The 15,646-nt window shown below is 42.3% G+C and overlaps 1 protein-coding gene across 2 annotated transcripts in view; it reads left to right on the forward strand.

Annotated features, from left to right (window-relative positions):
* Nucleotides 1-3,307: 3,307 nt before the first annotated feature.
* ITGA4 (integrin subunit alpha 4) overlaps nucleotides 3,308-15,646 on the forward strand; it is a 94,392-nt gene continuing 82,053 nt past the window's right edge. The window contains exons 1-2 of one of the 2 annotated variants that reach the window (XM_086361147.1): nucleotides 3,308-3,994; nucleotides 4,333-4,454. In XM_086361147.1, coding sequence (XP_086217273.1) covers nucleotides 3,798-3,994; nucleotides 4,333-4,454 — 319 coding nt within the window. In that variant the 5' untranslated portion in view covers nucleotides 3,308-3,797. The remainder of the gene's footprint in view (nucleotides 3,995-4,332; nucleotides 4,455-15,646) is intronic. The other variant, XM_086361153.1, reaches the window with a different exon arrangement.

Here is a 15,646-nt window from a genome sequence, read left to right on the forward strand (position 1 = left end):
AAAGCCAGAAAAGGAAACTCAAAAGTGGTCAGAGAGAAGGAGGGAAAGAGCTCAAAAAAGTGTCATGAGAAGAGAGTCTTTCAAGAAGGAGAAATAGTCTTGGTAACAGCTGAGAAACTGGGTGAATCTATATAGGAATCTTCTCTACTGGGGAGGATTTCTTACCAGGGGTAAAAATCACTTGTGTTTATCTTTTACGCTTATTTGAGACCTTAACACATCTTTTAGCACACAGTGGGCACTTGAAGCGTATTAATCAATGCCACATTGATTGAATGACTATTTCAGTTGACTTGAGAGTGTGGGATAGGCATGAACAGTTTTAAAAAGTCCTTCTCTTATCCTGCCCCCACCCGTCACCTGATTCTCACACTTGCCAGCAAAACTGCTGACTGGGGAGACAACAGTGTCTTCAGACTCTGTCACAGCAGTGTTAAACACCCTTTATTCCTCCTGATTTAGGAAAAGTAAACTGGTCTCCAAGCCTTGTAGGACAAAAACTCGGGGCTACCATAGTGGACAAGGTCATATATGGCTGTTTCTGAAAATGTCATGAAATCATAACCATAATCACATAGAAATAAGTTCCTGCCTCATCAAATGCTCTACTGGCCACTACTCTTAATTACCCTGTGAAACAATTGTGTTGAGTGAATTTCACTGCATAAGATTTTGGTGAAAGAAGGGAAAGAAAGAGGTCAGAGTTCATATCAGTGGCTCCAATGCCCCTGGCGCCAGGAGGATGTAAGTAGAAGGACCTTTGATATATCTGCTTCCCAGGTCGAACTAGAAACTTTGTGAATCTGCCTGCAGTGCAGGAGACCTTGGTTTGATCCCTGGGTCAGAAGATCCTCTGGAAGAGGGCATGGCAACCCACTCCAGTATTCTTGCCTGGAAAATCTCATGGGACAGAGGAGCCTGGGAAGTTACACAGTCCATGGGGTCGCAAAGAGTCAGACATGACTTAGCAGCTAACACTTCTTTAGGTCTCAACTAGAAATTTTGTGGCAGCAAGCTAGAGGTATTGCTTATTTCAGAATGATGAGCTAATTGTAGAATTGGGTTGAAATTGGCATGTCAGTCTACCCAAAAACAAATATGCCCTGAGTGGAAAAACAGCAGGATCATTTACCATGGGCTCTTAAAGCTACTTTTCTGGAAGCCATTTCATTTCATGCTTACAATAGATTTATCACTCACCATTATTTGCCTTTTAATTACCTTATTGAAAATAATAAGAGAGGATTACTAGTCCCCTTGTTTTATCTGTTGAGAGAAGAGTAAAAATAATTGGGTTGGGTTTGGTTAGAATATACTAACACTGCACAATATCTCAAACTCCACCTGTTTAAAATTTAATCTACCATTGCTCCATACAGTCTCTCTCTCTCTCTCTCTCTCTCTCTCTCGCACGCACACACACACACACACACACACGCATAACCTTATTCCCCCGGTGTTTTTCTCTGTGAATTAGCAACATATTCCCAGATCCCAAACTTGAAACTTGGGCATCCTGACTCCTTTGTCTCAGCCCCACATTCATATTTACCAATACTGTCACCTAATTCTGTTGTTATTTAGTTGCTAAATTGTGTCCGACGCTTTGCAACCCCATGGACTATAGATAGCCTGCCAGGCTCCTCTGTCCATGGGATTTCCCAGGCAAGAATACTGGAGTGGATAGCTATTCCTTTCTTTAGGGGATCTTCCAGATCCAGGGATCAAACCCAAACCCTTGTCTCCTGCATTGGTAGGTGGGTTCTTTACCACTGAGCATTAGGGAAGCCCCAGTCACCAAATTTTGTTGGGTTCTATCCTCAGCTATCTCTTGAAACTCTTTTTTCCTGCTCCTTCCTAGCTCAGGCCACTCTCATCTCACCACTTACTACTGCAGTAGCCTGCAAAGTTAGGCTTTCTGTCTTCAGTTTTGTCTTCACACTTCTGAAACCCACAGCTGACCAAGACCAGTCCTCCAACAGCTGCCTACTAGCTCCAGCATAGAATTAAAAATTCTTAAACTGGTTTAGGAGGTTCACAACGTGTCCCCACCTCCCTAGTCAACCTCATATGGTACTATCCTGCCTGCGGGCCGCTAACCACTCCAGCAAAGGCCGTCTCTTCCCATTCTTCTCTCTGGCCCTGCTGCCCTTCATCTTTTCTCTCAAAGTGGTTAGCCTAACAACAGTGCTTCTCCTTCAACTCTAAGTGTCCATAAAACATCCAGAACTTTCTCCAGTCAATAAACATTTGTCTGTCTACCACCTAGCTGAAATTTTTCCTGAAAACTTGTCCTGCCTTGTTCACTATGGCATCCTGTGGGCCTGGCAAAATGCCTGCTCAATTAATATGCTAAGTAAATGAACAAGTATTTTAATCATGCATCTACTTTTACAACTTGAAAGGTACTATTTCAATATGGTTTTAATGCGCACACACACTATTTGATGAAAGCTTTTTCTTCTTTTGTTTTTATTTTCCGTTCCCCTCTCTAGGGGATCTTCCCGACCCAGGGATCAACCCCTGGTCTCCTGCATTGCGGGCTATTTACCATCTGCCCCACCAGGGAAACCCAACTAATAACCAGACCTGCATCTCCTGCAAATACCACCCTAATCATCTATGGCTACCCAGATGCACTGGAAAGAAACCTGAGGTACACCTGGCTTAATTAGGACGAGAGTCAAACCCAGTTTCGTGTGGTGTGCTGTGGTTCCCCAGCACATTTTCAGAGGCTCATTATGGTGTCGTCTTGACCTAAGCCCGGATGGCTCGTGTATCCCGTGGACCTGAGCGGATGTGTGGAAAGGGGCCGCATCACGAACCGGAGGGAAGAATCAGTCGAAATGAGGCAAGTCAGTGTTTGCTTACCCCAACCTGGCCCTTGAACGCAGCCACAACCTGAACCGTCCGCCCCTCCCCGCCTTTCAGCTAGAGCCACTGCTCCAAGCAAGCAGCCCGGACTAAAGAGGAAGTAAGGGGAGGAACGAAGTGGAAGTCTTAAATACTATAACGTCTTTTTCACCAAAATGTATCTTGGGCACCTTCAGGGAGTGGTGTGTGTGTGTGTGTGTGTGTGTGTGTGTGTGTGTGTGTGTGTGTGTGTGGCTCCCTGGTTAATTTTTCTAGTGGTTGCTTATTAACCCCCCACCCCCCACAGCCCAAATCAGGTGTAGTGCTGAATTAGCAACGAAGGTTCAGGACAGTTCCTTCGCAGTCCATGCGGTGCCCAGGTTTGTGGCTGGCCTCTGGGCCACACCTGGCAGGCCGAGGAGCCTCAACGCTCATAGTGGGGCTCGCGCGGTCAGTAGGATTGAAGCCCCAACCGCGGTTAAAAGGCGAAGCCCTGGCCCCTTCCAGTTCAACTCCTGCAGTGCCAGGAGGCTCGGCCTGGGCGCGCGCTGCGCAGCCAAGGTCCCCTAGCGCCCCCTACAGTCACGCGTGTCAGGAGTCAGCGCTGGGTCCTGCGACTCCGCACCACGCCCGGTACCCCACCCAGAGGCCCGCGCCCCGGGACTCACGATCACCGCACCTCGCGGCCGCAGAAACCGGCGTGGGGCGCGGCGGGAGCGTCGCATCCCTTGCCACCTCGGATTGCTCCGCCCGCCGCAGCCCGACTTCCCCTCCCTCCCTTGGTCCCTGCCCTCCTCCCTCTCTTCTTCCCTCCCGCCCGCTGGCGCCGGACACGCTGAGCCTCTTCTCTTGGGGCGCCCTTCCCCTCGGCCAACCGTCGCATCCCGCGCAACTTTGGGACGGAGAGTGGCGGTTCAGTGTTGAATGTTCCCCTCCGAGAGCGCATGGCTGTGGAAGCGAGGCGAGGGCCGGGCCCCCGAGGGGCCGCCGTCTGGGAGGCGGTGATGTTTCTGTTGTGCTCGGGAGTCCCGACCGGGCGCCCCTACAACGTGGACACGGAGAGCGCGCTGCTCTACAAGGGACCCCCCAACACCCTGTTCGGCTACTCGGTGGTGCTGCACAGCCACGGGGCGAACCGATGGTGAGTAGGGTCGGACGCGGGAACCTTTGGCATCTCAGAGCAGATAGCAAAAAGCGCCTCAGGGATTCCCTGCCTGATTCAAACTTTCCTCCCTCTAGAGAAGGCAGGAGGGAACCCAGCTCGCTGGAGAAGTGCTTGGGAAACGAACTCATCTTGGGGTGGCAGCAGCCGGGGTGCGTTCTGGCGCCCGGCCCTGAAGTTTGGGGTGGCGGGTTGAGTGCTGGGGTGGTGGGCGGAGGAAGAGGTGGCGGGAGCGGCCCGCCTGCCTCTGGGGACACCCCGGGTTTAGTGGGCAGCAAGGCTAACATCTGCGCACACGTGCGTGTTTCTCTTCTTAGGCTCGTAGTCGGGGCGCCCACTGCCAACTGGCTCTCCAACACTTCAGTGGTCAAACCTGGGGCTATTTACAGATGCAAGGTTGGGAAGAATCCAGCCAGGACCTGCGAACAGCTTCAGCTAGGTGAGTGGGATCTGGGGACGGGAGCTAGTAAGCCCTCACCCCACTCGTGTGGACCCCACGGTAGACAAGTCCTGGAAAAAACTCCTATTGCCTATTCTCATTTAAAGGGGATGATTTTCACTGTTAACTCAACACCATGTTCCCTTCTTAACATAAAAGAAGTCTCCTTTCTTTCAGTGTTTTTCTCCTTTTTGCTTATGACAGTGATTGCTGTATTCTGACAGAACTATGTAGAGGAAAGTTTCTTACACCTCCTTAGACCTTCTCTTCACCTCTCTCTCTCTCCCTCCTCCCCCACCCCCCACATGTAAAGCACATCTTAAAACCTCTCAGCACATTAATGACAGGATCCAGCGAAGCCAAGACTTGAGAATTTTATTTCCATCTTTGACCTATCAACTTTGTTAAAGAACAGGCTAAGGGGCAGATCAGGAATAGCAGTTGGAAAGGATCCCATGCCCTGTCATTTAGCCTAAGGACTTAAAAGAAAATAATACAGTTTTACTTAAGATATGAAATATAAAAGGAGAGCACAAGAAAAAATTGGCATCTCCACTCTTAATATAAGTATTAATAAAGTGAGGTTTAATGTATAATTATTAATTTTTCTCTTCAAAGACTTTTGATTTCTTTATGTCTCTTCTTAGATTTGTGACAATTTGAAAAATGCATTCTATTGGAAGAGGGAAGAAAATTCATGTTTCAAACTCAACAGCAAATTTGCTTTGCATAGACACAATGGGGGAAGAAAGGGGAACTAATATTAATTCAGACCCTATATTGCTTCAAACATTGTTAGGAACTGCCATATATGTTCTTCTTTTCCAGAAAACAACACTGGGCCATGGGTGGCATTGTTCTTACTTTACATTTGAGGACTCTGTGGTTCAGAGTGTTGCAAGGACTTTTTCTAAAGTTACTCAGCTAGTGAGTGGAAGATGGGACTGCAAGTCAAAGTCAGGCTTCAGTTCAGTTCAGTTGCTCAGTCCTGTCCAGCTCTTTGTGACCCCATGGACTGTAGCGCGCCAGGCTTCCCTGTCTATTACCAAGTGCCGGAGCTTGCTCACACTCATCCATCATCCACCAACTGACCATACAGTTGGTGAGGCCATCCAACCATCTCATCCTTGGTCATCCCCTTTTCCTCCAGCCTACAATCTTTCCCAGGATCAGGGTCTTTTCCAGTGAGTCAGTTCTTTGCATCAGGTGGCCAAAGTATTAGAGTTTCAAGCTTCAGCATCAGTCCTTCCAATGAATATTCAGGACTGATTTCCTTTAGGATTCACTGGTTTGATCTTCTTGCTGTCTAAGGGACTCTCAAGAGTCTTCTCCAACACCATAGTTCAAAAGCATCAATTCTTTGGCGCTAAGCTTTGTTTATAGTCCAACTCACATCTATACATGACTACTGGAAAAGGCCTGCTTGGGTCCAAAGTCCAAGCCATTTTCTGTCATGTATACATCTTCAATGCAAATAAAATTCACTGAAGAGTCCAACATGGTGTCTGCTGAGCTGGTGAGTCACCCATGAATGGTGAATAAATGGTTATACTTAGTACCTTTTTTCTATTTAATCTTTATTATCCATGGTCTTTGGGGATAAGTTAGTCACTGCATCTTTAATACCCTCCTTCTTTTTTTTACCTAGTAGTCTTTGCTTTTTCTCAAACTGGAATACTTCTTCCCTTCATTGACAGTGAATTCAAATATAATATGCACATAATGGAATTTTATTTTTGACTCAAAGAGCATCCATGAGAGTTTAAGAGTTGTCTGTGCTGCGTAGAATAAGTCCCACCCTCTTATTAAGCATCTTCCATCCCAAAAGACAGACTAGGAAAGCATAACACATTCACAGACCTATCCCTTTGGAATAACTCTGCAAAGCATAGTTGTCTTTGCCTAAGAGACTTGAGGGATGAAGAATTAGGGAGCAGAGCAGACAGCTTTGATCTGCCAGAGGATCTTGACAAGGTCTCAGGAGGGAAATGTTTTATTTTGCTGTCCTGTCATAGTTTCCTGATTCATGACATTACAACCACTGGTATTTATCCCCTACTTCCTGTCTGGAATGGCACTGAATCTATTTCTAGATGTCTGTATTTAACTGGAAAGATCCGGTCACAATATTGTATTAAAATTTAAGATAATAAAAAAAATCTGTCAAAATTGTAGGAAAGCCTAAATTCTTTGGACACGTGGAACACAGGAAGTGACTACAGAAATATCCATGGAGAAATGTGTGCATGGTAGATGTATCGCAAACATGCATTAAGTAAAGATTTATTGGGTGGATAAATGAATAAAGCAAAGTGAAAGCTTCATTGTTATCAACCTGATTGATGAATAAGAGAATTAACTAGAAATGATAAGTCAAAGGGATATTTTCAACTTTAAGATTTTTGGTCAATAAAAAAGGTATTTACTGAGGTGAAAGGCAGACGACAAGGTTTGTAGTCAGTCAACTGGTAGACACACTGATGGCTATAGTAATAGAACATTTGCACATCTTTGAACATTTGCAAAAGAGTTGACTGAAATTACTTCTCATGTAACATTTTAAACAATGTATCTTCCTTATATAAAGAAATTGTATGTTTCAATTCAGAGCAATCTCAGAAGTAACTTGAAGCTGTAAAATAAGGGACTGAGGATAATGTCTAGAAAGGTAACACTGGAAACAATATATTGGTAACTAAAGGCTTTTTAAAATTCTCAGGTTTGTAGATTATGTAGTATTCTTTATGAAGAGTTGTCAAGGAAAAAATACACACACACACACACAATCATCTGAATAAGATGGTTTTAGTTGTTCTGTCTCAAATGTATGGACTATGCTTAGCTCACTATCTATCTTACATTTAACTGACATTCAAAAAATATTAGTTTATTTTTATCTCTGTTTTCTACTTAAATCTATATCTGCATGTTACCTGTTATAGGTATGGTGAGGTTATAAATACAATTAATAGATGAAACCAAAAGTTAAATGTATAAATGGAAAGATAACAGTTGAAACACAGTGAAAAAATATTTTTTGTTGGCTCAACCAAAAATATCTTATAATAACTAAATATTGAGCTATGATATCCATGTCATAAGATGTGTTTTCTTTCATTCATGTCCTAATTTGCTATCAAGAAGATGAAGTTAAAAGACCCCTTAAAATAATGCTCATCTCCTACACAATTCAAAGTGCTGTATACATGGACTAGTCTTAAGGTCTAAGAATTTCAAAGTTTCATTCAGGTAGATTCCTTCCTTCAAAAGAGGATGTCAATACCCTTTGCCCTACCTCCTAACCTCTCTTCTCTGTTGTGCATAATATCATCCCATACTGTGGTATGTTCAGTGTAGTCATAATCAGAAGTGAGCAGCAAATGCCTGTTTATCTCAAATGTTCAGGGGATGAGATGTTGAGAGTCAGGTACCTCTTTTAGTGAAGTGAATTGACTGTAGAAGAGATGTATTTCTTCCTGTGTGCAGACAGGCTCCTCCCACCTCCATGCCTACCTAAGAGGTATTCTCCTGCTCACTTCCTTGGCACTGCCCTCTGTGACCCAGAGGAAGGTAATCTGCCTATCAGGAGGTCTGAACCCAAACTTGTCCGTGAAGACTCTGTGTCTGGGGAGGCCATAGTGATTTCCAGTTTCAGTTGGTTTTCTACTCAGGTGCTCTGCATCCTTGCTAGGTTTTTTTAAAAGGAAACTTTGAACACAGTTGCTAAATTAAGGCATTACAAGTAATGACTTTGTTTATGTATTTGATGATACAAATACATAATGGTCACCATTATGTATTAATGGACCATGAATGGTCCATTCATGGTCACCAATATTTGAAGGTAGAAGATAATAAAATATGCAAATGACTGTAAAATTGTATTAAAAAGATTGTCTTTATTTCATGTTTCAAAAGACATACTCTCTAGATCTTTCATTACTTTTAACTTGCTGCCAATAGCTTTATACTGATAGCTACTAATAGCATTATACATGTGTGTTTGTATGCACATACAGACTTAAATACTTGTCTGGATAATAAAGGTTATAATTTTGTTATATAATGTACATGAAATGTATACAAAATACATAAAATTATATAGTTATTGTCTAATACAGTAGCCACAAGCTACATACGGCTATTGAGTACATGAAATGTGGCTAGTTTGTAGTGAGAGGTCCTATAATACAGATTACATCTGGATATTGAAGACTTAGTACAAAAAAATTCATACATGTATATATATATAATATATATATAATCTCTTGATTTTTTAGGTGTTGACCATATGTTGAAATAAACAGTTTGAAACTAATATCTATTGAATATTTAAATGAGAATATTTTAGATGCATTAGGTTAAAGAAAATATTAACATTAAGTTTGCTTATTCCTTGTTACTTTTTAATGTGACTAGTGTAAAAATTATTTCATATGTAACTTGCATTATGTTTCTATTGGAGAGCACTGTTTTAGAAAAACATAACTTCCCTATGTAAAATAACACTGACTTTTTAGCAAGTGCCTTCCCAATGTCTATATGTAAAATAAATAGGATTTTCACTTTTCTAGATCAGTGTTGTATAATTACTAGACCTTTAAGTTCCCCTCTTGTCCCTCTTTTTCTTACTAGAGAGAGCAATGATTTATTACAAGTTAGTCATCATTATTTCCCTTCAGATTTCTTTCTGGAAATTATATAACCTATTTGGAAGAGGTTAAGTTAATTAGCATCTGTGTCATTTAACTAATGATTACCTCATTCTCACTTCTGCCTGATTTGTAGGAATTATTAACTTAACATTAAAAGACAAACCACTCACTGTTGAAACGTCAAATATGTTCTTGATAACTTTTCTTTCTTATTTTCAATACTCTTTAAATTGTAGCTTATGAAGCTGATGTTGACACAGACTGGTCATTTTGAAAAATCATCGTTGAACAGAGGTTTGTTATGCTAATTATGCACAAAATTAAAACAGAGAGATTCATGAATAAACTATCATATTAAAAGAATTAAGTTTCCTGATTTCTAACAGTTTCCCAGACTCCATCTCTGAAAGAATGGCTTCCACCTGGTTTGAGAGATGAGGTTTTCTAAAATGCATTTTATTTATTGCCAAAAATTTACTTGACTGCTGGGTGATATTTCTAACGGCTAAAAAATATCTCCCCTTGGCCACAGTTCTTGGGCTGGGTATGGTGATCCATTGTGCATGTGGGTCATTGGTTCATTTGGCCGTTTCCTGAGGGATGCCTGAGTGCTGGAACCTGGGCTCACAAAAGAAACACGGCCCTTGCCTCAAGGGGTTTGCAGTCTATAGCGTGGGTTATTATAGGAAAGTATGCTGAGACACTCTAATCTAGTTAGGAGAATAAGGTGATGTCTTCCTAAGAAATTCTAGTGGAAAACTGAGGGAAAAAAGCAGTTATCTCAGAGGAAGATGGAGAAGGCAATGGCACCCTACTCCAGTACTCTTGCCTGGAAAATCCCATGGGCGGAGGAGCCTTGTAAGATGCAGTCCATGGGGTTGCTAAGAGTCAGGCACGACTGAGTGACTTCACTTTGACTTTTCACTTTCATGCATTGGAGAAGGAAATGGCAACCCACTCCAGTGTTCTTGCCTGGAGAATCCCAGGGACGGGGGAGCCTGGTGGGGTCGCACAGAGTCGGACACGACTGAAGCGACTTAGCAGCAGCAGCAGCAGAGGAAGAAGTTATGGGAAAGGGTGCTGGACAGAGCAAAGCATGTATGAGCACCCTGAGGTCTTTGAGAGGGCGGTATCTTTGGATGGAAAGAAAAAAGCACACAGTTGACTGGCGTGTGAAGCGGTGTAGATGAGAGACGCGAGCAGGGATTATTGTGTTACAACTTGGTGCCTTCTCTGGCAGCTGCGGAAGCCTGGCTGTCAGCATGCTCTTGTGTGGTCATGTACTCTGCCTCCGCGTGGGCACAGTGCAGTGGAGGCTGGGGCTGGGTGTTGGGCTGGGGGGCACAGATGCACAGAGGGAGGTGTTGGCTCCAGTGGCCATGGTGGTGCTGAGCAGTGACAGACGCAGGGTCTGGTGCAGACCCACAGGAACCTACAGAGGGCCCGGCTGTGAGTGTGCTCTCGCCGGATGTGTGCACAGCAGTGAAGCGGGATGATGGGCAGCAGGCTGGTGACCTGCAGCCTCACAGCTGCCTGGCCGAACCTTGAGCCTGGGCCTGAGGGTGACATCGGCCACTGGGGTGGAGGCAGGCGTCATGTACTTTGGCTTTGGTGGGTACAGGGAGGAAGTCAGTTGGCTCGCTTCTCACACCAAGGTAGCCACAGAGGCCTGGGCTGGCTGTTAAGGTGGCTCCTGGGCTCCTCAGGGGCAGGAAAAAGGGATTATGGCAGAACCCAGGTATCAGTGAGCACTAATACGTGTGAGACAAAAGCTGGCAAGATCTGCAGGAGGTCCACGGTGTCCGTACTGGCCGTTGATTTAGTCAGTGGTGACATCTGCTGTTTGTCTGCAGAGCGGGTCTCTGTAACCCAGGTCTCTGGACTTCGTAATTATTAAATGAGAGAGATGAACAGGAAGAAGGTTTCAAAGATGTTACCCAAGGTTCTGACTTGGGCTGTTGGACAGACGATGGTGCTATGTCTCGTGAGATGTAAAAATAGATACCTGGTAATCAGTTGGATGTATGGGCCTGCTGGGCAGGAGAGGTCTATATAGGCAGTTCAGAGTTGAAGGAAATTGGCATAGAGATGGTAATCAAAGCCATGGAAGTTAAAGAGTTTAACCTGGGAACGTTCTAGGTTAAATGGATCACTGGACCCAGAAGAGATCCCACAGGACTCCTACCATTTGAGAAGCAGCTTGAACAGTATTGGTCAACTCTAGCTGCAACCTAGATTCTTCTGCCAAGCTTTAAGAAGCCCAGTGCTGGTGGCCTTCTCCTAAACTAATTAAGTCTCTGGGAGTGGGTCTAGCTAGGTTAGATATTGTGGTTTATAGTAAGAATATATATTTGGTCTTCAACCCCATTTCTGACACAGTGATCCTAGAACCCTTGGAGTTTTCTAGAGTGATAAATATGTCATTTGTTAGGTTAATGAGGTGACTTTAGGACCAAAGGATGTGACTGGTTGCGAGCTGAGCACACTGTATGATCAGAGGATCGGAACTTTCATACCTGTCCCCCTGACACCAGCAGAAGAAGAGGGGCTGGAGGCTGAACCAGTTGCCAATGGCCAATGATTTAATCACTCATGGCTATGCAATGAAACCTCTATAAAAGCCCAGAAGGACAGGACTTGTGAACATGTGGGGCTTTAGGATGAGCGGTGCATTCACAGAGCGCCTGGGAGCTCCCTTCAAGTTTCCCATGACTTGCCCTCTGTGTCTCTTCCATCCAGTTCCTAAGTTACTCCTTTTGTAATAAACTGATAATCTAGTGAGTAACATGGTTTTCTTGAGTTCTGTGAGCCACACTTGTAAGTTAATCAAACCAAAGGAAAACATCGATGGGAACTTCAATAACCAGTGGACTTGAGATTGACATCTGAAGTGTGTGTTGAGGGGTAATAGGAAAGAAAGTAGTCTGTTTTAAATATTTCATGTATTTTAATCAACTGTTAAACATACTCCCAGTGCATTTTTACCTTTCAAGTTTCTTCTAAAAGTTCCATTACCCATCGAGGAAGTTTTATATGAATTTATTAAAGTTGCCTAAATTTCCTAGTCCTATAGAAGATGATCACAAATTGCTGGGTGATAGTAAGGTATTTTTCAGTGTTCTTCAGTAATGTACTGTATGTACTTTTTTCTTTTTTTTACCTTTTGGTTTCCTTCACCCATTTCTCCCTCTCTGCCCCCACCTCTGGCAGCCACATATCTGTTCTTTCTCTGAGCTTTGTTTTTTTTTTTTTTAGATTCCACATATAAGCAAGATCATAGAGTATTTATCTTTCTCTGTCTGACTTAGTTCATTTAGCATAATGTCATCAGGGCTCAGTCATGTTGTTGCAGACAAGAAGATTATATTCTTTTTTATGGTTGAATGATACCCCATTGCATATATATACTGCAGCTCTTCATCCACTCACTCTTCATTGAACACTTAGGTTGCTTCCCATCTTGGCTATTACAGAGGGGGGATACATTATGCTATTTTTAGTTGTGTTTTCCTTTTCTTTGAATATGTACCCAAAAGTATTGTTGGGATTGTTAGAACTATGGTAGTTCTATTTTTAATTTTTTGAGGAACCTCCATACTGTTTCCATAGTGGCTGCCCCAATTTACACTCCCACCAACAATGCACAGCCTTTTTCTCCACACACTCACTAACATTGGTTATCTCTTGTCTTTTTGATAATAGCCATTCTAGCAGGTGTGAGGTGATAGCTCCTTGTAATTTTGATTGGCATTTCCCTGATGGTCAGTGATGCTGGGCATGTTTTTATATAGCTCTGCTCCATATTTTCTCTCATTCAGTAGGCTGCTTTTTCGTTTTGTTGATGGTTTCCTTTACTGTGCAGAAACTTTGTAGTATGATGTAGTCCCACTTATTTATTTTTGCTTTTGTTGCTTTTGCTTCTGGGGTTAAACTTTAAAAGTTATTACTCAGACATTTGTCAAGGATCTTGTAGAACTGAACCCTTAATTGGTGGGATCTGACATTATCTCCAGGTAGATAGTATTATAATTACAAGTTGGATTTCAGGACCCCCACCTAGTATCAGAGAATTTCTTGGTGGTGGTGTGGAAAGGCTTCACCCACACACATTGGAGTTGGGTGAAGAATCCTTAGTAGGGCATTGGGAGTTTGCAGAGGTCCCCAAATGACTCCAGTATTCATCCATGGTTAAGAACCATTGGGGAAGAAAAAAGAGCAAGAAAAATAGACGGAGGAGGAAAAGCAAAAGGGGTAGCCAGGGAATCAGGTCAATGTGGCCTTATGGAAGTTGAAGAATGGGAGATTTTGAGAAGAGGTGAGTGGTTGGCATATCAAAAGAGGCCAAGAGGTCAAGCTAGGTAAGAGCCTAGGAGGAGTCTTTGAATTTCGAAAGAATTGGTTTGTTAAGAACCTTGGAAAGACCTGTTTTAGTGGTAATGCCAGACTTCAGAGGGGTGAGGAGTGAGAAAATATTGGTGCCAGATATCAACTCTTCCTTTATTAAAGAAAGAGTTCTTCCTTGGGCTCTTCCTTCACTTATTAAATAAATGTTATCCATTACTTATGTTGGTACTTGGAATAGAAAGTTGGCCAAGATGGCTAAAGCCTTCAAAGAACTCAGTTATAGGAATAACAGGTAAACAGATATATACTTATGAGAAATGTCACAAACTTAATGATAGATATGCACAATAGGGAGAAGAAGCTGGATAATGAAAGTATTTTGGAACAATGGACATGAATAATCAAGTCAGTTCTGGCCAGTTTTGATGAGCACATAGTAGAGTCTCAATGAATGTGAAATGGATGGGTACACTTCTCAGATTTGGGTGGGGTCTTCTGGGATTTGCTGTATGTTTCAGCATTGTTCCCAGAGGTCTAGGCCAGCCTTGCATTCCAGACTCTGCCCACTCACACTGGACAGTCTAAAGAATATGCACTCCTGAGACAGGAAGTCTAGAATGGACTGTCCTTAAAATTGGCAGAATTTTAATTTTAGGAGTAGTTGGCAATATCAAATTAGAATATGGAAGTGGACTTGCAGGGGACAGGACTGGGTTCAGTAATGCCGTGTATTGGTTCTGATGTCCTCAGTTTATCCCTAAGGAGTTTTAACAAATGATTAGTCATCTCTTTCATATAATTTATATGAAATACTGTAATTCACAATGAATTGTTCAGATATAGTAAGAGTATAGACATAGTTGTCAAATCTCTTTTGCTGGAAATATTTTGTGAAGTGGATTAGACATGTCCTTTTAAAATTATATTCTAGGTAGAAGTCTCTTGTCAGTATCTACCCTCTGTGAAATCATTCTAGGTCTACCTAACCTCAATGCTATTCTCTGTTCTCTTGGAACCATTTTTTAGTATTTATTAGAATATCATTATTTTGTCTCAAGATCATTGTTGCATTGTCTCTGCAACATCTTATCCCCTCCTTTAAACTTTGAATGAAAAGTTGCCCTCTGTTGTCAGTAACCCCTCGTCTCAGTCTGATCCTACACTGACTGGTACAGAATGATGCCATGGACTGCCTGACTGATCTTTGTTTTTGAACTTTATTATCATCCTGATCTCCTCCTCCATCCTACCCTGTGAATTCCAAAACCAAGCTCAGAACGTCAGTATTGACCAGTGAGCATTAAGTGAGGGCAGGTTTCCCTGGAGTGCTTTTCTGCTCACATTTTTATACTGTTTTTGTTTCAAAGAACAACAGTATCTATAATATTAGTAATACTTTTTCAAATGAAATGGTATTTGTATATTAATGATGCTTTTTCAAATGACTCCTTAAGTCTAAGAGATTAATTGAAAACCATGGAAACAGAGAGTTGTTTTTCCTTATTTTCTAATGTTGGATGTTAAAATATAAGTTATAATGAAATAGGATTATTAATAGTGCCAATACTTGGATTCATTCTCTGATTAATATTGAAGTACTCATAGCATATTACTGTAAAGTAGTGGATGACAGTGTGGGCTTGACTCTTTCCTTCCCCCACTTATAAGTTTAGTGACTTTGGGCAAGATGCTTATTCTCCCTTTCTTTCAGCTTCTCCATGTATAAAATTTGGATAATGATAATAATACCCACCTTTAAGGGATATAAGGAAAATTAAATGACTTAGTATATATGTTCACATATGTTAAAAGTGTGCCTATTACATGGGAAGCATTTAATAAGTGTTATTTTAATAATTATTGTAAGACAACATTCCTTCTTTACATTATGCTCTGTGGATATATCAGTTGCTGTGCATTCTTCTGCTCTACTTAGTAAAAAGACTTGTATAGGTTTTCTATAGGAATGTGAAGAAGTTTGGACCCAAGGCACTTGGAAGGAAACCCTTATCTTAGATTCAGGCTCACAAGAAGAATGGATTTCTAGGGCTCAGAAGTCTAGTGATGACTTAGGATCAACCCAGATTTATAAAATTGCAACCATCAGGCTAGACTCTGCTGCCTGAATGCATTCACCTCTGTGTGGAACTCTTCCTAAATACAACAAAGTAAAATAAATAAAATTATAAAATA

This window comes from Bos grunniens, chromosome 2, assembly GCF_055505025.1.
Source record: "Bos grunniens cultivar Pamir isolate PY7600 chromosome 2, Bosgru_T2T1.0, whole genome shotgun sequence".
Lineage (NCBI taxonomy): Eukaryota > Metazoa > Chordata > Mammalia > Artiodactyla > Bovidae > Bos > Bos grunniens.